The 26,228-nt window shown below is 31.8% G+C and overlaps 1 protein-coding gene across 1 annotated transcript in view; it reads left to right on the plus strand.

Annotated features, from left to right (window-relative positions):
* The window catches only part of COL11A1 (collagen type XI alpha 1 chain), a 223,445-nt gene that overhangs the window by 86,598 nt on the left and 110,619 nt on the right, over positions 1-26,228 (plus strand). The window contains exons 12-28 of the mRNA XM_023190917.2: positions 769-843; positions 1,910-1,993; positions 4,049-4,105; positions 8,410-8,463; positions 10,292-10,345; positions 10,510-10,563; positions 10,725-10,778; positions 11,945-11,998; positions 12,124-12,168; positions 13,349-13,402; positions 13,795-13,839; positions 14,100-14,153; positions 14,613-14,657; positions 19,584-19,637; positions 20,829-20,873; positions 21,911-21,964; positions 22,046-22,090. Coding sequence (XP_023046685.1) covers positions 769-843; positions 1,910-1,993; positions 4,049-4,105; positions 8,410-8,463; positions 10,292-10,345; positions 10,510-10,563; positions 10,725-10,778; positions 11,945-11,998; positions 12,124-12,168; positions 13,349-13,402; positions 13,795-13,839; positions 14,100-14,153; positions 14,613-14,657; positions 19,584-19,637; positions 20,829-20,873; positions 21,911-21,964; positions 22,046-22,090 — 927 coding nt within the window. The remainder of the gene's footprint in view (positions 1-768; positions 844-1,909; positions 1,994-4,048; positions 4,106-8,409; positions 8,464-10,291; positions 10,346-10,509; positions 10,564-10,724; positions 10,779-11,944; positions 11,999-12,123; positions 12,169-13,348; positions 13,403-13,794; positions 13,840-14,099; positions 14,154-14,612; positions 14,658-19,583; positions 19,638-20,828; positions 20,874-21,910; positions 21,965-22,045; positions 22,091-26,228) is intronic.

A 26,228-nucleotide genomic window follows, 5' to 3' on the forward strand; every position in this document is an offset into this window, starting at 1 on the left:
GACATATGCCTTGTATCTATTTGTCACATACTTATTAACAGATGTATATATTACATATTTAATATTTTCTATATTCACATCCATATCTTGGATTTCTAGACAGCGTTGTCACACCTAAACTTCTAAATGTGCATGCATGTATGCATGTACACATACACACACTGAGTATATTTCATCAGTAAACATTTAAAATAACTTAGTCATTATCTATGATTAACATTAACATGCTAAAATTAGTCATTATCTATGTTAAAAAGTATCTCTCTTAAAGATAGTGTCTATTGTCCATTAAAAATAGTATGTAGTTAAGTATTCTACTAAATAAATACTATTTATGTAGCTGTTGAAGAATACTAAAATATACCTTAAACCCAGTAATTTTTACATAAAACTTTCATCATTTACTTAAATCTGTTTTTATCTAACTATAAGAACCAGGCTTGTACTACTTGTTTTTCTCACATTACTTTCCCCCAAAACGTATGTGAACTCTTCATTTTACAAAGTTTTAGGCTGCAAACAAAGTTTGAGCAAAATTTATATCTTAATTGGATTATACACTAATAACCAAACATTATTAAAATCATTTAAAACTAGTGCAATAGAATAGAATTCTGTGTAGGTATACTTACTAAAAACGTATTAAATAAGGTGGAAAGGGCAAATGCAAATTAGATAAACTAGACCTATGTTATAAGTTATTCTAGTTCTAGTAAATATTGTTATTTTGATATTTATTTATTTTGGTTATTTCATTTATTTTCCTAGGGTCCCCCAGGACGTCCTGGCTTACCAGGGGCTGATGGTCTACCTGGTCCTCCTGGTACTATGTTGATGTTACCGGTATGTTCTTTTTTATGTTATAGAAATGACTTGATATTTTGTCATCTTTTTTCTAAAGATTATTGTTCAACCACATTGAAGAGCAATCAACTAGAAACCATTGTATGAGGTACAAATACTTGAAATTAAGCAGCATTTGGAAATTCAGGGAAATTTTACAAAACAAAATTCTGATAAGTATCAATCTCTGAATTAAAACTAAGAATTCATTATTTGATTACACTCTTAGCAATGGTTTTTAATAGTATTTCCAATTGTGATTTATCCTGAGTCACGTTATTAACATGTTTTTATTCATTATTTAACATAGCATTAATATACTATTTACCATCTATTATCTATATAGTCATAAGTAGTATTTATTTGTAGTGTTATTATTCATTGCTCAAAAATTATTTGCTTTACTGTAAGATTCCTTTATAAAGTTTTTGCTGCCCTGGTGTATTGGGAAAAAAAAGTGTGTATTTTTTTTTATCAATTTCATGTCATGAACAAAGTTTCAAGAAATAATTACTTAGAATGAAAAATTGATTCGTACTACATTTTGAGTTAAAATGGAGCAAATTTTATAGAGGAATATTACAGAAGATCTGTTTTATAACATAAGTACTTCAGAAAGGGTGAACAAAATAAATAAATCACAAGGAAAATTTCCTGTGTATTAATGGATATTCTAAAAATTTTGACAAACAAAATAGAGAATGAGCTGTAACCATCACTGAACTTGGTATATTTGGAATTTTATACAAATTAATCAACAAAATGGGTAGCATTTGTGCTTAAAAAGTCACAATGATTTATCCAGAGGTATAGAAATTATAGCATTTAAAATTGAAACAGAGTTTCTAGTTTCTTCTTCTACAGTGGTAACCTGTAGTGTAAAGAACTTCCATAAGAGATAGAGAGTAAAAACAAAACAAACTAGATCTCATGATTCATTATGGTGTTACTTTGTAATTTTGTAAAATCCCACCATTTTAAGTGGTTTTTGTCTAATGATCAAAGCACATCATCCAACATGTTTGACAAAGCTGATTTTGAATTTCTTAATGTTATGTCTTCCAAGTTCCGTTATGGTGGTGATGGCTCCAAAGGACCAACCATCTCTGCTCAGGAAGCTCAGGCTCAAGCTATTCTTCAGCAGGCTCGGGTAAGAAAGGATGAACTTGCATTCCCACAAGATGACTGACTCTGTGTCAAGTATATATGTGTGTACATATGGAAGATGCTACCATTATTAATAGAATATTTACTTCTGAATAGTATATTGAACTTACTTGGAAAACTGCTAAAATTATGTTTACTTTTCTAGTAGTAATGTTTATTAATTGAAAGTTATAGTTAGGTAGCTGACCCATTCAATACTGCCATTATATAATTCTAGCAGTCTCCCACCATAACACACAAGATTTATGTTTTTTTTTTTTTTTTTTCCCAAGAGTATTGATATATTTACACCTAGTGCACCTTATCTATCACATCCAGTTTTACTCTGCTAACTCATAAGTCAATGATTGGCTATAATTAAGAGAATAAAATTTGAAACACATTTGTTCTTAATTTTCTGGATTATCTAAGATATCAAGGGTAACACAGAAAATTAAATTTCTTGGACATCATATATAAGAAAGGAACCTTCACATTTCTTACCAACCCTAATCTTTATAATCTGTAATGTTTTTAAAATTTCAGTTTATGATTTTTTTTAGTTTAAAACTTCCACTACTTGTAGAGTTACAAAATATAGAATTACATTTATGGTTTTTATTAGTTTCATTGAAATTAGAGTATACACAAGAAAGTCAAAAGGATAGACCAGGGAGGAATTGGAATTCATATAACATTTTTATTTATAGTATTGTTTTTCTTTTTGAGGAATAAGGAAATAAAGGATTTATGATTGGTATGGATATGGTTACCCACTTTCTAACCAATATAAATCACTTCTGTGATAAAATTTTTATTCATAATGATGATGAATTTATGCATGTGTTAAAATATCTGAAAACATGAGTGAAAATTGTAATTCATCCTCAATATTTGTTTATGTCTTTCCTAAGTCTATCAATCTGAAAATATATCATTATTTGGTTGCATCATGTTTAAAGATAATTAAAAATTAAAATATTTGTTTATTAGATTTTGGCATAATGCAAATCTAACATTATTTAACATAATTTACTAAAGATTTCTACAACTTATATTATAAAATATATTATTTTGAACAATTTTAAGGTAATTATTTGAAGTTAAATATTTTATGAGGTCATTGAATTCCTCATTTTATTAGCCCTCTTCACCTACTTGAAAAATAGGTAGCAAGCATTATAATTCAATTTTTCAGATATTTAATCTCAAGGATTAAGAAGTATATTGTCAAAAATCTCATGGTGAGTCAGTAGTGACTTTGGAGATCCTACTGTTTTCATCTCGTGCACTTTTCTAATATGATTTTGCATTTATTTCTGTTGCGGTATTATTTTTGGTATCTTTGTGATAAATCTAAGTGTTCATCTCTTGAGCTCTCTAATATTCCAAAGTAGCACACAATACTAATTTAACATCTATCAAATTTTTATCTTTTGTATTGTATGTGTTCCAGCTTTTCAAGTATGCTAATTTCACATTTCTAATATTCAGTGTAATAATAGTGCATGTAATCAGTTTATTATGCCTATGATTATACAAAATAAAACATTCTTCTCTGTAGCATTATATTTGAGATTTGTTGAAAGGCACATATTATCATAACACTTCCTGACCAGTTTTGTTTGATAGTGTCTGGCTTTAGTTATCATAATTTTTCCTAAATTATTGCTAAAATAATTTTATCTAAAGTCTCTCAAATTGTGCCTACACATTTAAGAGAAAAAGGCTATGCATTATTCTTGAGTAAATTCAGAATAGTAAATTATCAGATATTAGTTGTTCTACAATCTAGTTTAACTTTTATTTTTGATTAAGACATAGCAATATATGTTACAAGATTTTATATGTTAAAAAGTTTTCAAAACGTCTGATATTTACCTCTTTTGTCATTCGAGAAATTGGCAGTTCTTCAGTAACCCGACACTCTTTCTAGCATGTAGCTATTAAATCTGTGTTGATCATGTGTTACTTAAGGGTAGCTTGTGCATATTCATATTGTACTTTAATTTGCTCTTCCAGGAGAATATTACTGAATTTGATATATTTTGTTTTCTAGATTGCTCTGAGAGGCCCACCTGGCCCAATGGGTCTAACTGGAAGACCAGGTCCTGTGGTAGGTTACCCCGACAAAGATAATATATGTTAAAATTTTCAAATTAGCAGCTCCCTGTGCAACTTCTTCCAGGGATTGTGCATATCTCTGGTTGGTGACAATAGTGTATGTTTTCATGCTTGCTGTTGTTTCCATTAAAATAAAAATCCTTCTCAATTCAGTTTTCAGTACATTTTGATCAAAAGGTCTCAGTAAAAAAATTTAAATTGAATAAATAAAATAAAAATGTAATTGAGTCATATCCAACTATTAATTTCTTAAACTATAAGTATCATTCATTTGCCTAACATTCAGTTTCCAAAATGATATTTTACATTAAATCCTTGAGACTTAATTTTATATTAAAAAAAAAGTTTGTTAAAAAAGAAAAATATATTTGAGGCCAGTGAAAATTATGACAAAATCTTCGACAAACAAGATATTTTTTTAAACTTCAGGTTGCTTCAGTATTCCACAAGATGCTTCAGATATTAGAAAGAGTATTTTCTGTTGTAGAAACTCTTGGAAATAACAAAGTATTATTGTTTTCTTACTAGCATGATAGCAAGCTAAGATATTTCAAATATTTTTGTCTAAAAAATCTTCAAAGACACTAGAATATACTAATGTTAAGTGATGTAGCAATTCACAGGATTCAAACCAGGATTCTCATCAATTTTAGAATAGATGGATAAATAATTTATATTTTAAATATTTGCTTTTTAGTATAATTTTTTTTCTACTATGCTTTCATATGCTCTTACAGACTTTCAAAATATTTTATGAAAATAAATCTATTTACAGAATTTATTATTCTGAAAGTTAAAATCTTATCTGTATTGTACGTACTAGAGACTTAACAGCAAAACTATTGTATTCAAATTTAAATCAAGTGCTTAGTCTTCTAATTATTTAATCTGTTTTACTGGTTATATTAGGGTGATAGTTTTTCTTCATGTATTTTAGTCAAGATTTTATTGTGTAGATTTCCTTATATTTATATTTACCATAATTTAGTCAAAATTTTACATTTATTTTGCAGGAATATACAATCATATAAGCTCAAGTGGAACATATATTCTGATAATATGTTTCATAGAATTTAAATTATATAATTTAACACATTATTAATTTGTTTCATGTATTTTATCATACTTTGCCTTTCCAAAATACAGTAATATGGCAAATTCTATATCACTTAACAAATGAAATAGAATTAATTTTTAATTATTTGTTAATGACTCAAATTTATGTAACAGGAAAGTAAAGAGTATGTTAGTGTATTATAAAATTTGGGGTCAGAAGAATTAACCTAGGTATTTTATTAAAAATAAAAATTTCTAGGACTCTGAATTTAAGGTTCTAATGTTGTAAATTCAGAATTGGAACCAGCACTGTAATTTTAATATGTGCACCAGATTGATTCCTATGGGCAAACATGTTTGAGAAAGTGTCATATATTATTTGATTTACAAATACCAGGCTGGGTGCGGTGGCTTGCACCTGTAATCCCAGCACTTTGGGAGGCCAAGGTGGGCGGATCACCTGAGGTTGGGAGTTCGATACCAGCCTGACCAACATGGAGAAACCCCGTCTCTACTAAAAGTAGAAAATTAGCCTTGTGTGTTGGTGCATGCCTGTAATCCCAGCTACTCGAGAGGCTGAGGCAGGAGAATCACTTGACTCCAGGATGTGGAGGTTTCTGTGAGCTGAGATTGCGTCAGTGCACTCCAGTCTTGGTGACAGAGCTAGACTCCATCTCAAAAAAAAAAAAAAATAAAATAAAATAAAATAAAATAAAATAAAATAAAATAAAATAAATCAGTCCTAGGATATCTAAAACTCTATTATCCAAAGAAATTTCATTACTTATCTTGAAAAACACAAGGAAATAGATCCATAGAGGCTAACGGCAGCAATGAGCAGAAACAAGGGAGGCACATTACATTAGCGGTTCTTGTTTTCATTAAACAACCATTAAGGGCCAGCCTATTTTCCATAGCCTGTTGGCAAAGAGAAAATACTGACAACCATATACACATTCTCAGTGTCATAGCCCAAACTGATTAATTTTATCTACTTATCTCTTTGGTATGAAAGTTTCAGCTTCCTTAATTATTGAAGGTAGGTATTGAGAGAAAAAAAAATCGTATTGTTACTTTTTACCATTTACTCTGTTATACTTTGTTTCGAAACATGCAAATTTGATGTTTGCATCAAAATGTTAAATTGTTAGTCTTCCAAATATCTTTCAACTCTGTAGTCTAAAAAAGTATTCACTAGATTAAGATTTAGAAAAGAAAGTTCTACATCAATATTTTGAAATTTGTGCATTTTTTCCTATGAAAAATTATTTTAACCACTTGTTTACATCCAGTTGCCTTTATAGACAAATGGAGGACTATATCATAAAACATGCAGGAAGTGTAGAAAAATTTTTTCCCTATTGTTTTATTGTCAATGACTGTGTGACATTTTTTAGAATAAGTGTTGGAGCAAAATAATTATAATCTGTTGAGTAGGTAGTGCTTATATAGAGAGAATGTAATACAGTCAATTAATTAAAAATAGTCTGTTCTATAATTGCATTAAATTCAGTGATTAATAATCTGACTTAATGTGGAACCCCAGTTTTTCTCTTGCAGAAGTTTGTTTGCAATAATTCTTTATTAGAAGCTTGAAAGTCATTATTCTTTTAATTTTAAAGATTAGAAAATTCGGCCGGGCGCGGTGGCTCAAGCCTGTAATCCCAGCACTTTGGGAGGCCGAGACGGGCGGATCACGAGGTCAGGAGATCGAGACCATCCTGGCTAACACTGTGAAACCCCGTCTCTACTAAAAAATACAAAAAACTAGCCGGGCGAGGTGGCGGGCGCCTGTAGTCCCAGCTACTCCGGAGGCTGAGGCAGGAGAATGGCGTAAACCCGGGAGGCGGAGCTTGCAGTGAGCTGAGATCCGGCCACTGCACTCCAGCCCGGGCGACAGAGCAAGACTCCGTCTCAAAAAAAAAAAAAAAAAGATTAGAAAATTCATGTGACTTGACTTTTTGTATTTCGTAGACATCATGTTAATACTTCTTTTACTTTGGAGTCACCAGGAGGCTATAGATTGCTGACATGTTCAGATTTAGCATAATTTTAATCTTTGTCATACTTTATACAATGTGGTATTTAATGGAATGTGTATGGATTTAAATAAATTAGAATCTTTTAGAACACAGTGTTTCAGCATGAAGTGACTATAATCACCATGTTTATTTTTAATGTTCTGAAATTTTTTGGGGATATGTGTTGCCTAGTGTTTAATTTTAAAACTCACAACTTGTTTATAAAGCAATTTTATGGTTTGTTTATTTATTTTAGTTTATGTGCCAGGTTGTTGCACCTTTTTATTTTTTTATTTATTTTTATTTATTTATTTTGAGATGGAGTTTCACTCTTGTCACCCAGGCTGGGATGCGGTGGTGCGATCTTGGCTCTCTGCAAGCTCTGCCTCCCCGTTTCAAGCGATTCTCCTGCCTCAGCCTCCTGAGTAGCTAGGATTACGGGCGCCTGACGCCATGTCCACCTAAATTTTGTATTTTTAGTAAAGACAGAGTTTCGCTATGTTCGCCAGGCTGGTCTCGACCTCCTGACATCAGGTGATCCACCTGCCTTGGCCTCCCAAACTTCTGGGATTACAGGCGTGAGCCACCATGTCTGGTCACCTTAATTATGTAAATACATTTAAGATATATTTGTTATACAGACTTATTCTCATTGGAAAAAAACAAACCAACCTGGGAAAAATGTGTTAACAGTATTTCAGGGCAATTATAATAGTATCAATAACACTAGGTTCTTGCCATTTTATTATTATACAATTTAGAGTCTAAAAAATATCTGAATATAAAAGCAGTAACATTTGTCAATGTTAATCCTTATAGTATAAATGGATTAAATGTATATCTGATTTGGTAATAATGGGTTACTCTACTACTACATCACAGAGTAGTGATAAGTAATGCTTTGTGTATCATCCTATGAGTTCTTATAGTGCACACACAAAAGACAATTTCAATGTGATTTCATGAGGTTAGCTTCTGTACAGTGCTACATAAAATATATTGATAGACCTTTATTGCTCACAAATTGGAATGTAATCAATATATTGAGAAGAGATATACTTCAATGCAAGTGCTGGAGAATTTTACTGTGTTAATAAGATAATGCTAATATGATTAAATATATTTTGAATAATGTTTAGTTATTTCAGGTGCAATTGGCAGGATAAAAGTAGTTATGAAATTGCTCAATTAAGTGAAATATCTTCACTTTTTTCTATAGGGGGGGCCTGGTTCAGCTGGGGCCAAAGGTGAGAGTGGCGATCCAGGTCCTCAGGTAAGAAATCAAAATTCATCTTTTTATTCTTGACTGGCTTCTTTGATACAGCATAATTCCTTTGAGAATGCATCAATAGTTCATTCTTTTTGTTGTTGTTGTTGTTGTTCCTGAGTAGTATTCTATTAAGGTATGAGAGTTTATTTTGAAATTTAAAAATTCAAAGAAAACTGATTGCGATATTTGGGTGATTCAAGATATAGTAGCCTTCTTTTTTTATGTTTAACTTTGCCGTTAAAAGGATGGAAAATGTTTGCAGCTTAACTGGGAATCGTGTAAAAACACTGATATTAGACTATATGAAAATGTAGGGAGTTCATTCTTTCCCAAAGTTTGTGAACATTTTGCTCAACATTTTCTTTTTATAAAATAGATGAATCTGAAAACATACCGCAGTAATTGTTTTGGATTTTAGTTTTCCTCGATTCCTTTAATCCAAAAAGAGAAATGTATTATCAAAGGAAGGATTATTTTCATTAAAAACTAAGAAGTATTTGTACTGTTATTGTTGGCTCATGCCTTCGGACTGGAGTTCAGAGTACAGTGTTCTCATTACAAAGCTACATACTCTTGAACCTGTAGACCATCGTTTTTTTTTTTTATTTTTATTTTTTTATTTTTATTTTTTCAAGACAGAGTCTTGCTCTGCTCTGTTGCCCAGGCTGCAGCATGCAGTGGCATGATCTTGGCTCACTGCAACCTTCGCCTCCTGGGTTCAAAGGATCCTCCTACTTTAGCCTCCCAAGTAGCTGGGACTACAGTCATGTGCCACCATGCCCGGCAAATGTTTTGTATTTTTTCTAGAGTTGGGGTTTCACCATGTTGCCCAGTCTGGTCTCAAACTACTGAGCTCAAGCAATCTGCCCTCCTGGGCCTCCCAGAGTGCTCGTATTACAGGAATGATTCACCATGCCGGGCCATTAGACAGTCTTAATTTTTTTATTTCTAGAATGAACATTTCACAGTGATTATAAAAATTATTTAAATTTTCAAATGTGGGTTTCATTATTTTCTACCATGTTTATTATATGCATATTATTTTAATTAACTTTAAATAGCATATGTAGTTAGTTAAATATGAAGGCCTATGTAATATTTGTAGTGGAATTACATTTGACCTATTATTAGCTGTATAATTTCACTTTAAAACATATATATCAATCCCCATGAAAAGTATATATTGACACATTATGGTATACTGCTACTGAAGAAAAAGATAATGAGAATTTTAAACCTTTAATCTGACACAGTATAGTGCCAGTCAATAATTTGCTTCAGGGATTGCCAAATTTTAGGAGTATAGTGGGGAAAATTGATTAAAGACTTCAGCTGTTCACCATCTAAATGGGAGATTCAAACATGAGAAAAGACCATTATAATCCAACATTATAAGTGCAATGAAAGGAGAAATATCTAGCAAAGAACATCCAACAAATGAGAGAAAGGTGAAAGAAAGGGGATTGGTAAGAGAAGAGAAATGGAATGGATAGTTAAGAGTGTTCCATCAAGGAAAATGTAAAACCCCAAGGTTTTGGGAATAAAATGTGTAATTATTTATTTTATTTAAATGTAACCTCATGTCTACATATATAGTGAATAAGTGATTTTTTTTTGGTAAGAAGCCATTTAGAAAAAATAGGTATTTATTTGATAGAAACCTTTTGTCTTCTGCTTTATTTGAACTTTTACGTGGAAATAATTTTCTTGTGTTTGAATGATTAAGGTAAAGCTAAGAGGATATTAGTTTCTGAAACCATCTCTCTTGATGTTATTGAGTTTGTTGATCAAGAATTCTATAATATAGTTTAATTATGATGTTTTGATATAGGGCCCTCGAGGCGTCCAGGGTCCCCCTGGTCCAACGGGAAAACCTGGAAAAAGGGTATGGCTTGTTTTCATTGTGCATTTTGAAGGCATCTGCCATGATCATTAGTTTTATTTATTTATTTATTTATTTATTTATTTATTTATTTATTTATTTATTTATTTTACTTATCTGCTAGTAATAAGAGTCACTTTGTTTAATTATGCTGTTGGCATTATCAGGGTCGTCCAGGTGCAGATGGAGGAAGAGGAATGCCAGGAGAACCTGGGGCAAAGGTCAGGAGCTCACATATTTTTATATTCACATCCTGTATGTCAGTTCACCACGTAAAATTTTATATTTAAACATCCATTTTCTGAATCTGAGGGATTATTTCACATTTAATGGAAAGACTGGAATTGTGATGATGATGATGATGATGATGATGGTTTTACAGGGAGATCGAGGGTTTGATGGACTTCCAGGTCTGCCAGGTGACAAAGGTCACAGGGTAAGATACATCTATTCCTTTTTTTTCAAGAGAATGTTATGAAATATTTTATAATTGATAACAATTTGAGAAATCAGAAAAAGAAGAAAAATTAATTTTAACATTTGTGAATCGACTTAATAATAATGTAATAGATACTAGGAGGAAAATAGGTAAAATACACATGTGGTATCAGTGTAAGTTCTTTGAATATTTTTAGACATTATAATATTTCTTTTTTGCAAACAGAATGTTTATATACATGTACCTGGAAAATATAAACAGAAGAGCAATGTGGACATTTAATTTTACCTCTAATTTTTAAATAATTTTCTCAACTTTTTCATTACTTTTTGTCTGTGGACATATACTCAGAAGAAGACATCTGTAGGTAGTTTGTCATTAACACAGTAATATACTAGGCACTATGTTATTTTTTGGTGATGATAAAAGCTTTCAGTACAAGTCAAGAACTTGTAATTGTGAAGGCTAAAGAAACCATGATCCTGAACACTATTTCAGCAGATAATTTTAGTAGGAAATTATGAAGACTGTCTCTCAAAAACAGATCAGCTTTAGATCTTCATATCTTTCTTTACCAGCATTAATAATGAGGCTAAGATAAGTTGTAAGAAAGTTGGAGAAAAGAAAAATATAGTGAAAGAAAAGAAAACCCTATGAATGTCTCACAGAACATATAGTTTGTGTCTAACATCTTAAGATCAAGATCTACTTTTATCCATTTTAAAAAATACCAAATTTCTTTCATCCCCTGAGTTATGCAGATTTAATATAAATTATTTAGAAGTAGAAAATATGTAAGTCAAAGTCACCAAAGTATATCCATATTTAATACAATCATCAGCAAAATAAGTTTCTAAATAATTTATCTCAAAATAATTAAATGTCTGAAAACTATTTAAGATACTTATTTTTACATAAAAGTTTTGTATTGAAAATTAAGAGAACAATATTATAATTATAAAATATTATTAGCATACTAACATGTAAAGCCAGTTAACGTTGTTAAATTATGATTTATCTGCAAAATGTTTTGAGGACGGTAAATAAAGCATATGTTTTCCCTGTCAAATGTCTTGTTTTATTTGGTTTGGATACTTACCTGATAGACTGGTAAACATTCTACTTATTTCCATATGCTAATCATATTTGTATTGATTTAACAGGGTGAACGAGGTCCGCAAGGTCCTCCAGGTCCTCCTGGTGATGATGGAATGAGGGTATATTAATACTTCTTTTCATTTCTTTAAGAAATATTTAAAATTAAAACATAATAAAACAAAATCATGTTGAAATGATACATTGTCTAAATGTTCTATACTCTTATTAATTTTGTCAATGACAGGGAGAAGATGGAGAAATTGGACCAAGAGGTCTTCCAGGTGAAGCTGTAAGCAACTTACTTTTTATTTTTAAGTAATATCTCTATTTTTTAGGACTAGTGGCTGGTGTTACACATATAAAAACAACGATAAACTCAGATAAATATTGCAGTCTTAGCTAAGCTAACCAGATAATTGCCATGTGAAAAAAATGAAAAAGGATATATAGAGGTCTTCTTTTGTTACAGAGAAAATCTTAGACAATTGAGGGAAAAATCTGTGGAATGTAACATATTTCCAGCCAAAAATGTTACCTTACCTAGTTTTTGTTGCTGTTTCTTTATTTTGTTTTTTGTCCTGTCATGAGTAGCTCCAAAATTTATGTACTGAGAAGAAATGAATCCTATTACCAGAAAAAAAAAAAAAAAAAAGTGTCACTTGGAATATACCAGACATATGGATTATATCACTTTTCTCCATCAAATATTACAAATGAGGAAACTGATCTGGGAATGTTTACTTGAAGCTAGCTAACAAAAAAAAACTAAACTAGAAATAGGCTTCCTAATTTTGGTTTTAAATTACTACATTCTACCTTGTGCCACATTTTAGATCCTTGTCAAGTAAATTCAAGTAAATGGGGGAGAAATTTGATTATTTTATTGACTTTTCTAAAGAAGGAAAAGAAGGTGAGCAGATGGCAGGAGGGGTAAAAAGAAGAGAAGGAGAAATCAAGTGTAAATAAAAATAATTTAAGGAACCTCTCAAAAATGGTTTCTGTAATCTGCATATATAGTTACACAGCTGGTCGTTTTCTTTTCTCAGTGAATGCTATCTTAAGAAGAAATTTACCTAAATGTACAATAAATGAGAATCAGGACTCTTCTATTTGTATAGTATATCTGATTAAATAATAATTTGAATGCTGTCATTGAAATCAAAAAATGACACAAAAGTGTCATATTGAAAATATTAAACTATTTCATATTTTAAAAATTCCCCAAGTGATTCCTATGTAAATTTATTGAATCAAAGAAACACAGTTTCTGTACTAAAAACTGTTATTTATTCTGGCTTTTGGATCAGTATAAACACTAGATATTTATGTTATGGACATCACTTTCAGTGTGTTAATAAAAGATGTCCAGATATTTTTAGCCTAAAAATAACCTTAGGATTTCTTAATTGGAAGAGACATGTTTTTAGGACATTTTTTTTTAAAGGCGTGCTTTTTTCTTTTTCTCCTAGGGCCCACGAGGTTTGCTGGGTCCAAGGGGAACTCCAGGAGCTCCAGGGCAGCCTGTATGTACTGCTGGAAACATTGAAGATTTTCTAGGGAAAGCTTGTTGCCAACCTTTGAGAGGCCATAAAAGCCCTCAGTAAAGAGCCAAGAGTTTATTGCCTTGTTGTATTTGAAGATCTACCTTCCCTTTTTTCCTTCTGTCTTCCTTTTGATTATCTTATTGTTTTCATGATACATCCCCAGCATGTAGAGGAAAATGTTGGTAGATTGTCTCCAATGTGGACATGGAAAAGAAAGTATAGGTCTTGTCTCTTCTTCATTTACATTAAATTCTAAAATGATTTTTAGTCGCTTAGGGTAGTGAGTATCGTGCTATTAGATTAGTCTTTTTGATTTTCTATTTTAGCATCAAAACATATAAGCAACCATACATACTTTTTCTTCATTGCAGGGTATGGCAGGTGTAGATGGCCCCCCAGGACCAAAAGGGAACATGGTATGTATGTAGCAAATAGTGATAAAATACCCCATCTTTGAATATAACCACTAAGAAGCCATTTTTGTTACTAAATCTAAAATATAAAGATTTCTTATATTTTGCTAAGTATATTAGATACATTAATATTTTACAATATTTTCCAGAATCTCTTGAGGGAAAACTGTTTAGGGGTGGGTGGAGGTATTTTCCAATTAAGAAGAAAAAAATCTATTGTGTAAAATAGCCCATTAAAGACTTTTCATATTTTCCTCTGGCAGGGTCCCCAAGGGGAGCCTGGGCCTCCAGGTCAACAAGGGAATCCAGGACCTCAGGTAAGTCTAAGCCGTTGCAGCTCCTTTGAAATAATGGGGGGGAAGATGCTATCTTTGCATAAGAAAATTGACAGCCCCACAATTTTCTATGTAGGCCTAGCAATATTTAAAATGTGAATGTAGGAAAATACATCCTTTTCTTTTTTAAAAAAGTTGAGCAAATTTGCAGAAGCCCCTCTCTTCCCAAGGAAAAATGAGTCATTCAATGTTTAGGGAATGCCAGGACTAATAGCCACCTGCAGGAGAGTTCTGAATAGGATCACATTATAGTCCTTTTGTAAAAAGAGTAGCTTGTGTAAAACTCCTCATCGTGTTCTAAAATTCTTTGGTGTGTATAGGAACATATGCAGCTTCTTGTAACTCACTCTAATGTACTATAGTGAGCCAATAATTTGCTGTTTTAGAAGTGTGTTACTGTGATTTGACTTCTGATATATGAAATACATTTTTTAAAAATAGGGTCTTCCTGGTCCACAAGGTCCAATTGGTCCTCCTGGTGAAAAAGTAAGTTAATCTGTTGTTCTAGTAAAGCCTAGTGAACATGTTTACTTTAGCAATCTTAGGCAGGTGTAAGGTCTGCCTTCTGTTTTTGTTAAGATATCTAGATCGCTCAGCACATAAGGAATTAGTCTGGAGTTGACATGGAAATACAGTGGGGGGAGAATTCATTCTTATGTCTTAAACTATGAATGATAAAACTTCAGTTAGCATTTAAATAGCTTCTAAGTGTGATGTTCTCAGCTATATTAATTTCAGGAACATACTGGTATGAGTGAATATTTTCTCTTTATTTTAGGTCTCCTTTTCTTTCTCATTATTTTCCAGAAAAGTAATTAAGTTTGCTTGTGACAAAAGATTTGTAGGAAGATATAATGAAGGGAAAATCGTGAGGGTGTCATTGCCACCATATCTCATATATGAATGCAAAATGATGGTCTTGTTAATAACTCAATGTCTGGATCAAAACAAGAATAAGTCTTTAATTAAACACATGTCTTTTTCCCTGATCTCCACTGTGAGAGTCCTTGAGTAATATTTTGTTCCCTGTAGTCATAGCACATTGCTAGCTGGCTCTTTCCAACACCTTTTTTCTTTCATTATTTTTGTTAATTTCTACAAACATAACAATTTTTTTTTAAAAAAAACTAACAGCTTCATTGAGGTGTAATTTGCATACTATAAATATTCACTTGTTTTAAGTGCACAAGTGAATGATTTTTACTAAATTTACAGTTGTGCTGCAATCTAACTTTCAGAATACTTATACCACTCCAGAAATAATCCTTGTGTTAATTTGCGGTCCGTGTTTCCACCCTCTCAGACCTAGCCAACAATTAATTTGCTTTCTGTCTCTATAGATTTGAGTTTTCTGAACATTTCATATGAATGAAACTTATGAATAAATTTCATATATGATTTAATCATATGAATGCATATGTGACCTTTATGTCTGACTTCTTTCATTTTAGGTTCATCCATGCCATAGTACTTTTATTAGTACTTTGCTCCTTATTATTTATTAGTACTTTCCTCCTTATTTTGTTCTGATAGTATTCCATTGATTGGCTATACCAGGTTCTGTTTACTTTTATTTGGCAGTTGATAGAATATGTGTAGTTTATACTTTTTCACTATTATCCATACCACTGCTGTAGTGAATAATTGCATACAAGTCTTTGTATCGATGTGTTTTCATTTCTTTTTGGTATATACTTAGAAGTAGAATTCCTTGGTTATGGTAAACTTATGTTTAATATTTTGAGAATTCCACTCTTTTCCATATTGATTGTACCATTTTTCCTTCCAAGCAAAGATGTATGAGGATAGTAATTTCTCCACATTCTCACTCATGCTTGTTATTGTCTGTCTTCTTGATTACGATCATTCTTGTTGGTGTGAAATGGTATGCCATTGTGGTTGTAATTTGCATTTCCCTGATCACTACTTTTGTTGAGCATCTTTTCCTATGCTTAGCAGCCATTTCTATCATGTCTTTGATAAAATATCTATTAAACTCTTTTGGTTAATATTTTAATTGGATTATTTATCTTAATATTGAGTTGTGAGAGCAAACATCAGATTTAAGTAGTTTTGAAAGTACTTTTTTCTGTGGATGCTTTAGACATAGATGCAGAGCACTATTGGAAAATGTCCTATGAGTTATGTTAGGTTCTAAAGGTTATTTTTAATATTTAGATCAGGGATTTTAATCTGGGTCACTCATATTTTAGATTAGCACATTATAAATATATTTATTTTACATTGCACTTGGCACCTGCACCTGTTAAATTTCTACCATGATTTTATCATGTATGTACTAGATTGTTAAGAGGAATTTGCTCTTAGGAAAAGTTGTTATATCTGAATTCCCTGTGCCAAGCCAGATAAAATATAGAATCTGGTTTACTGCATTTCTGGTGGTAAGAAAAGAGCTGTCTTATGTGCATACTGCTTCTGCCTCTGATCTGAATATATCCAGCCAGTAGATTCAAAACCAATCTCTTATTATCAAAAGGAGAAAGATACTCAAGAATATGAGGAAAACACTTTTTAATGATAATACATCTATAATATAAATTTTTTATTACATCTATATTAAAAAGTAGAAATTATTATTTTTAATTTTTTATTATTTTATCTATTTATTTATTTATTTATTTATTTTTTGGAGACTGAGTCTCGCTCTGTCGCCCAGGCTGGAGTGCAGTGGCCGGATCTCAGCTCACTGCAAGCTCCGCCTCCTGGGTTCACGCCGTTCTCCTGCCTCAGCCTCCCGAGTAGCTGGGACTACAGGCACCCGCCACCTCGCCTGGCTAGTTTTTTGTATTTTTTACTAGAGACAGGGTTTCACCGTGTTAGCCAGGATGGTCTCAATCTCCTGACCTCGTGATCCACCCGTCTTGGCCTCCCAAAGTACTGGGATTACAGGCTTGAGCCACCGCGCCCAACCTACTTTTATTTTTAATGATAGCTATGATTTATTTATTCTGGCTGAGGAGTCTTGTCTCTGAAAATTTGGTAAATAGTAATGTTTTAATTGTATCATGGTATAATTTAGCATTTTAATATAATTTAGCTAATGTCATATATTTTTACTATCCAAGAACAATGATTTTTGCTAACTTCTTATAGCCTGGCTTTTATTTTTGGTAAAAATATTTCATAAAAATTAAGTTAATTAACTAAAATAGATAAGATATTATATTGTTTTTTTCTGATATTTTTGATAAATATACCAAATACATCCTGTGATAAATTGTGATTTCTTCTAAATATTTCCTGTGATTTAATTTCGGAGTTTACTCATATATTAATTGCTCAGTAGCAATTGATGTTACATGACTGTCTTGAGTCCAGTATAAAATAACAGGACACAAAATAAATATTAAAGGGAGGAATTTTGAAGACATGGATAGGAACCTAAGTTCATCCAGATTGCAATGCTGTCACGTATTAGCATCGGCTAATTTACCTAAACTGTTAATCGATACTATTTCTTGCAATTCTTTGAGAATGTGGATAATGAACATAAATTGCCTAACATGGTACATAGAAACATTCAATAAACTAACTACTTTATTAAAATTAAATATATTACATTCTTTTAACTTTTTTTCCCCACCCCTCCAGGGAAACAGCAAACAGTAAACAAAGCAGACAAGATATTCTGCTATCATGGAACTTCCATTCTGAAAGAGATCTCTTCATTTTAGTTTGTTTAAATAACAATCTTATAGTGCAAGAGTTTGAATGTATCTTGCCTATTATTTATTTATTTTATTATTATTATCATTATTTTTTGAGACAGAGTCTTGCTCTGCCACCCAGGCTGGAGTGCAATGGAGCCATCTCCACTCACTGCAACCTCTGCCTCCCAGATTCAAGCAATCCTTCTGCCTCAGCCTCCCTAGTAGCTGGGATTACAGGCATGCGCCACCAGGCCCTGCTAATTATTGTATTTTTAGTAGAGATGGAGTTTCAACATGTTGCCTAGAGTGATCTCAAATTCCTGGCCTCAAGTGATCAGCCCACCTAGGCCTCCCAAAGTGCTGAGATTACAGGCGTGAGCCGCCACCGCACCCGGCCTCTTGTCTATTCTCAAATATATAGCAACATAAAAATTCCGTGCAATATTTATTACCCAAAAGGTTATTGTCATAAAAATATCACATTTGCTGATAATAAAAATTAATGAAATAATTGTTTATATACTACATTTTGCTTTGAAGAAATAAAACCACTGCCTTGAGAGTGAAAGGTAATTTAAATGACAGGCAAAATGAGAGTAAAAATTTTGTGTTTTATGATACTTATTACATGGTGTTAAATTACTTGATTGAATATGACTTTTGTAGACTGGTGAAGAAGGTTGAAACGTTCAAGTCCTTTAAATGAGGTGTAATTACTTTTGGTTAAAACTTAATTTTTCAATTTAAAGGTTACTTTTAATTCATTTTTGTCTTATGCTGATTTGGTTGAAACTTTCTTGTAAAACTGCAATGTCAGGCAATATGAATACAATGATTATACTTTACTCCCTGAGAATGAAAAAAGCCCAAAAATATGTCCAGCATTTAGGCTTGCTGATATGTCCTTGACCTTCCCATTGATTCTGAATCTTGGACAATAACTTGATGTGTCAATAATAATGACCTGGGCTCTGGGAGCTTGATAAATTTAATATTCTTAGAAGAATGTCTACTTTTCTCCCAAGAAAACGTCTGATTCCCAAGGAAAGATACTGTCACTACCAAGAAAAGGTAGTGATTCTTATCATGTTCCAAACTTAGAAATGGTCATGTTCAATGTGATTTGAAACTCTGTGTGGTTAAACAGGGATTAATCTGTTGAACTGTTACTTTACTATTATCTTGTTGGTTACCTATTAGGATATGTTCTTTTTACATTAAAATAGATTTACTTTCCTTCATTTCCTATGAATAATTATCACACCATAACATTGCACAAAATATTTTTTAATTTTTAAAAATAAAAATGGTGTTTCATCAATGTTACTATGTAATTTTTTGAATTAGTACTTATTAATATTATTGAGGGAAATAGTACAATCTTTACCTCTTTAATGATATGAATCAATATATTTCTGATCTATAATGCTTTCCTTTTTGTTCTCTAAGCTTCGATTTATTGTGGTATTGAACAACTAATTTGTTAATTTAAAAAAAGACACATCTAAGATTATAAGCAGACTAAAACCTAGCATACCTGTGACATGTTACATTTAGTTTTAATTTATCTTTATGTGGCATTTCCTCCAAATAATATATTCAAAAGTTATTTAGATGTTTATTACTTATGGATTGAATCCAGTGACTCAGGCTAAGAATTTCATTAGTAGTGTATGTACAAGTTAAAGCTTTTTAAAATTATTTTTATTTTTTAATAGTTTTTTTTTCTCTATTTGATAAGGGACCACAAGGAAAACCAGGACTTGCTGGACTTCCTGGTGCTGATGGGCCTCCTGTAAGTAACAGCTACCTGGTCATTAAAATTTCTTTACATTATCTTTAAAACTAGATTTTACATGTGTTTTAGAAATGATTATATGAGGTTAGTAATAAAAGTAAATTGAGCCAGTATTTAAACATTGATCTCTCTAAAATACCTTTTATCATGTCACTTCTATATTGCAAAATCTTTAATGAGTTCACCGTAGCTTTTGCAGAAACTTATTTGGCACTCTAACCTAGAACCTCCGCAGAATCTTATATTTTTTTTTTCTTTTTACTTCCTCCTTAACCTTTAGCTCCAGGTAAGCAGGTCCACTCACATTTTCTTAGCATAATCTAAATTTTCTATCACCTTATCTTTCACAATTCTGTTTCCTCTCCTAGAAAGCCCTTCCATCCTCTCCTCCTTTTCAAAGTAGCTATTTCTATGAGTCCAGGTGACGTTACTCACCATTGATAAATGTTCTCAGACATCTTTCATGAAAATACCTCAGCCTACAGGGATTTCTTTCTTTTCTGGAAATATAGCAATATTTATTATTTCCCTTTAAATAGTAATAAATAATGAAATTGTGTAACCTCTACAGTTATTATATTAAAAACGTTTTTTTATTTACAGATTTTTTTTCCTCTTTAAACTACATATTCAGATTTTTTAGTGCTAGGATATAAGATTTCTCATCCTACCTCTCCTTGCTATTGAGTATAATTGTGATATGGCTGTAGTTTTTATTTACTGAATCTCAATAAGTTGATTATTAACACTGTTACTATTTATGATCATGCTGTATATTCAGCTGTCTCATCCACATGTCTTAGTGCCCCTTTGAAGGTGCACATACGATCATTCGATTAATTTGCAAAATATAAGGCAATTTAAATACCTTTATATAAGTCTTTGAGGCTGGGGATGAATTACTAATGAACAATATGTATTATTTGATGTCCTTTTTCTAAGCTCTCTCAAATGCGTTATGTATTTGAGGAAACTTACATCCATCACATATAAGCTTATTATGTTTACTTCCAAATGCCATAGTTTCCAATTTATTTAAAACCATACACACTGATGCAAAAGCGTTCAATGTTTTTGAAACTTAAAGAGTAAGATCTTAGTAGATTTAATAACAAAAGAAATACTTTCATAGTATTATTAACTCTGTTTATATAACATCTTATCAGTGTATGTTTTTGCTAAATATAGGGTCATCCTGGGAAAGAAGGCCAGTCTGGAGAAAAGGGTGCTCTGGTAGGTTACAAAGTATCCATCTAAATGTCCTATTAAAAAATTTCCAAGAGAAAATGCCTTAATTTGGTCATCTCATATATATAAATTATGTTCATATAGTTATTTTGGGTATAAAAAAGATATCTTAGACTACTTTTAATTTTATATTAGTAATTTTAGAAATTAGACTATGTTCTGTCCTTTTAAAAAATATTCCCATGGCTAGGAATATGTGCACATTCTGCATGTGAATTATGTATGGAGTAAATGGTAATAATGTAAAACAATGAAATTGGACAAGAATTACTCAATATTACTGAACTGCATATGTAACCCCAATTTTATTATTATTACTTTCTGGTAACCATTATCTAATAAAATGTTAAATTAAGACCAATGACTATCAAAATATCAAAGTGAAATGTAATATATGCATATTAAATGTTAGTGCTACTTTAGATTACAGTAGCAGGGGTAGGATCATTTGGTTTACATTTGTTTTGAATTCTTTTAAAATAACATTAAAATTTCAGCATTACTGCAGAAATTATAAATTATGATTTATAGAACGTTTTATGTAGGTAGACTAGAGAAATAAAACCAGCTGTGGAAGATATATAATTTTGATTATATACTTGATGGAGTGAATGCTACTAATTTATAATTTTCTGTTTGAAATTATCAATCTTGTTAAGTTTTTCAATAACTGTTATAGACTTTCAGTATAGCATATTTTAGGTTAAAAATCAAATTATTAATTTTTGAATTGTTTACATTATTTTACATGCTTATAAGATTTGCCTTATTAGTCCATTTCAATATCATATTTTTAGTATGAATATATGATATAATACATTTGGAGTGAATAGTGCTAGTTACATGTTTTTTTTTCATCATATCTGATTGTAGAAACAAAGAGTAAACTACCAAAAAATCTTTGTCAAATATTAGCAGTAGAAAAAACCATATCCTTGTAGATAATTTGGTAAAATTACAGTATGTAAATGAGTAGCACTTTCAATTTATTATACATATAAGTGGTAATTAATGTATTTCAGGGTCCTCCTGGTCCACAAGGTCCTATTGGCTACCCTGGCCCCCGAGGAGTCAAGGTAACTGTTAAATTGTTTTCACATTATACACTTTCAATGTGAAATGTTATAGTCATTTAATACTTCTAATTTATTCCACAGGGAGCAGATGGTGTCAGAGGTCTCAAGGGATCTAAAGGTGAAAAGGTAAAATGTAATAGTTTAGGTGGTTTTAATTTCTGTATATCATGCTAACATTTAAATTTATTTGACAGATATTTTATTTCTTGAATATATTGAGTGATTACTTACATACTACACAATGCTAGTATAATTTTGTACCTTTTATCTTCACAACTTAAAAACAATGTCTTATATCTTGTGATGAGGGTTAAATACTAGAACAGAAACTAAATTATGTTACATAAGAGAATTAATTCTGCATCTTTTTTTTTTTTACATGTGCTTAAGTTTTATAAATCGTACTGTTGGCTTTAGGAATAGATTTACTACAGGATTCAGATGTTGTCCAGTTAGATGCATAACATATGAGTGTTTATTCCTTTTTTCACTGCTGAAATCCTCAAAATGTATAAATAAATTCAACACAAAACAGGAGAGTTAGAAGTACACTAAATCCGTTGGGGAAAGAGGAAGTCTTTCTATATAATAATACGCACAAATCAATAGTGTTAAAAAGTGAGAAATAAAAATTAAAACCAGGCAAAAGTGAATGAAATAATGTACCTAAAACTATGAATGAATATAGGATCTTTTATAGGGAATTTGTAGATAATTGGCTTTTGCTGAAGACCATGACATTCAGGTTTTTTTCAAGGATACCTTTAATAGGAGTGCAGAGCCCCAAATCCTTCAAAGATTATGATGAAATGCAAAGGGAATGACATTACTCAGTGATAGAGTTTAGCTGTGTGCCCACCCAAATCTCATCCTGAATTCTAATCCAAACTGGAATTCCCACCTGTCTAGGGAGGCACATGGTGGGAGGTGATGAGATCATGGGGGAGGTTTCCCTCATGATATTCTCCTGATAGTGAGTCTGCTCTTAACAAGATCCGGTTGTTTGATAAGTGTCTGGTGCTTCTCCTTTCTCTCATTCTTTTTCTCCTCTATCTTGTGAAGAAGGCACTTGTTTCTTCTTTGCCTTCTACCATGATCGTAAGTTTTCTGAGACTTTCCCAGCCATGCAGAATTGTAAGTCAATTAAACCTCTTTCCTTTATAAATTAACCAGTATCAGGTAGTATCTTTATAGCAGTGTAAAAGCAGACTAATACACTCAGAATCAGTATTGAATTAATTCTTACTACAATATTTCATACAAAGTTAAAACAACACATCGTTGCATAGTATAAATATTGGCAGGTTTGGTGAGATATACATGGATATTAACTATTGCTAATATCATACTCATAACATCATACTCTATTAGACTGTTCTTGCACTGCTATAAAGAAATACCTGAGACTGGGTAATTTATAATAAAAGAGGTTTAATTGACTCATGGTTGTGCAGGCTGTACAGGAAGCATAGTGGCATCTGCTTCTAAGAAGTCCTCAGGAAGCTTCCAGTGGAAGGCAAAGAGGGCACCGGCATCCCACATGCTGGGAGCAGGAGCAGGAGGGGTGAAGAAGGTGCCACATGCTTTTAAAGAATCACATCTCCTGAGAAGGCACTCACTATCAGAAGGACAGCATCAAGGAGATGGTGCTAAACCATTCATGAGAAATCCACCCCCATGATCAAATCACCCCCAACCAGGTTCCATTTTCCACCTTGGGGATTACATTTCAACATGAGATTTGGGTGGGTAAATATCCAAATTATATCAAATGCTAGTATTTTTTCAAGGATAGTCATTTATTTTCATAGTTACAATATTATCAAAAGGCTTATGTGTGGATTTGGTACCAATAAGAAATGGATAACAAAAAGGGATGGATTTATTATATCCATTATACTTTATCTGAAAAAAGCTACTATTATATACTAAAAGTAAGCAACTATGTTGTCAGATTTATTGTATGAAAAAGGCCATACATTTCACATTAGCTTACCTACTTAATGGTTATCTCAGTTCATTCTGATCACCTAGATGAACTTTGAAGTACCAGCTGGCTCTCCCTATGGGTTCTGCACCCATGGATTCAATAAACCACAGATCAAGGATACTTGAAAAACAAAAAATTAAATTAAAAAGTACAATGTGACTGGGCACAGTGGCACATGCCTATAATTCCAACACGTTGGGAGGCCAAGGCAGGAGAATTATTTAAGTCCAGTAGTTCAAGACCAGCCTGGGCAAAATAGTGAGACATCATCTCTATAAAATATTTTTAAAATTATCCAGGTACTGTGGCATGCACCTGTGGTCCCAGCTACTTGGGAGGCTGAGGAGGGAGAGTTGCTTGAGCTCAGGAGGTCAAGGCTGCAACAAGCCATGATTAAGCTACTGTACTCCAGCCAGAATGACAGACTGAGACCCTGTCAAAAATATACGGAGTAACAATATACAATAATACAAATTAAGAAGACAATATAGCAACTGTTTATGTAGCATTTAAATTTTATTAGGTATTATAAGTAATCTAGAGGTGGTTTAAAGTATAAAGGAGGAGGATGTGAGTAGGCTCTAAATAAATACTATAGCATTCTATTTCAAGAACTAGAACATCCACAGATTTTGATATAGGAAGTTGGGTTAGGGTCCTGGAATCAATCACCCTTAGATACCAAGAGAAGACTGTATAGTGTCTCACTGAATTGACAGATGAGCACAGTGGTGAGTCAGGCAGGGTTTAACATATAATTTGTAGGTTGCCTATGCTTGAAATAATGTCTCTGTTTAGAATTTGTCTTGTTGAGAAATGTAAGTAACAATGCAAATGTTTTCCTCTGCAATTAGTACCCATCAAGGATGTTTAGAGGGGCCAGGCAGTGTTTAAAAGAAAAGTGCCTGAGTGGGATGGAGATGTTGTTAACTGCTGAAACTTGTCGGAGAGTTGCAAAGTGACAGAGGCAAATAAAATTATACATGACTAGATATATGTGAGGACAAAGCCATATGGGGAAAAAAAAATAAGATACATTTTTTGTATGTAGGAAAACTTAACAATTGCTCATTGTTTTGGGGGTGTATAGTCTCAGAAGATGCAAGTATACAGAGAGGAAAATAACTGAAATTTTAAATTAGGAACCAGAAGTTCTGGGTTCTTGTTATAGTTTTCCTGGTTACTTTGTCTCAGCTTCATTTGAAATCTATAAAATAAAGACAATTTCCTAAAAAAATTTAAAGATATTTTCAGCTATACCTTTTATTCTAATACACCAATCAAGTAGTAAATTATGTCTTATTATAGATTATGATTGAGTTTTCTAAATTATTGATTTAGAGAAATTTTGTATAAATGTTAGTAGAATTTTTTAATGGTAAGAATTCTCCATATTTTCGAACTCTGTGAAGGATTAAGTCCTGATGAATTATTAATATGCCTTATTTATTTCGTTTTTCTGAGTATTCAAGATAATTGATCGTTTATCTCATAAGGGATAGAAGAAAATGGAAAGTTGTTAAAAATAATGATGTTAATTGTTAACCAAAGGTGAAATAGCAAGTTAATACTCTAATTATGATTAAAATTCTCCATTTTTTAGCCTCAGATTTGTGTCTTAAGCCTGGAACAACACAGCTCAATAAATTAGATGGCATAGATGAATTCCACTTTTATACATCTTCTAAATCTATGTTTTCTTCTTTTTTTTCCTTATCTGATTATTTTAGTACTAGAAATCTTAATAACTTGATATGTCACTTGTTAAAAAATGACATTTGTTGTAAGGAAATACCTAATTGAATCATCTAATTGTTTTTTTAACATGAATATGCTGAAAACTAAAACATGAGAAAAATAGCCTCCCCGTAGACTGAGTTCTCACTTTAAAAATAAATAAAAAATAAAACTCTGTCTGTAAAAACTATAAGTGATTTTTAGACATATAGTGCAGTGTTTGGTAAACTAGGCATGGCAGCTATGTAATTGTGTTTTTCTCTAGGGAGAAGATAATGAAGACAGTTGTCAATAGCAAGTTCAGTGGTCATTCTCAGCTCTTAAGCCTCTGCCATTGCCCAATCACATTCAGTACAGAAAGCATCCTCCTCCTTATGAGGCCACTTTATGGGCAGGATGGTGAAAATGGCATGGTTTTCTCTTGAAAAAAAAAAAAAAAAAAAATCCCAGGCATGCTGCAGTTCTTTGAGTATGCAAGATAACAGTTTGAATCTCTTTTTCCAGGATTAGGTCTCATATTCACAAGTACCCAGTATT

Source organism: Piliocolobus tephrosceles, chromosome 1 (genome assembly GCF_002776525.5).
Source record: "Piliocolobus tephrosceles isolate RC106 chromosome 1, ASM277652v3, whole genome shotgun sequence".
Classification (NCBI taxonomy): Eukaryota; Metazoa; Chordata; class Mammalia; order Primates; family Cercopithecidae; genus Piliocolobus; species Piliocolobus tephrosceles.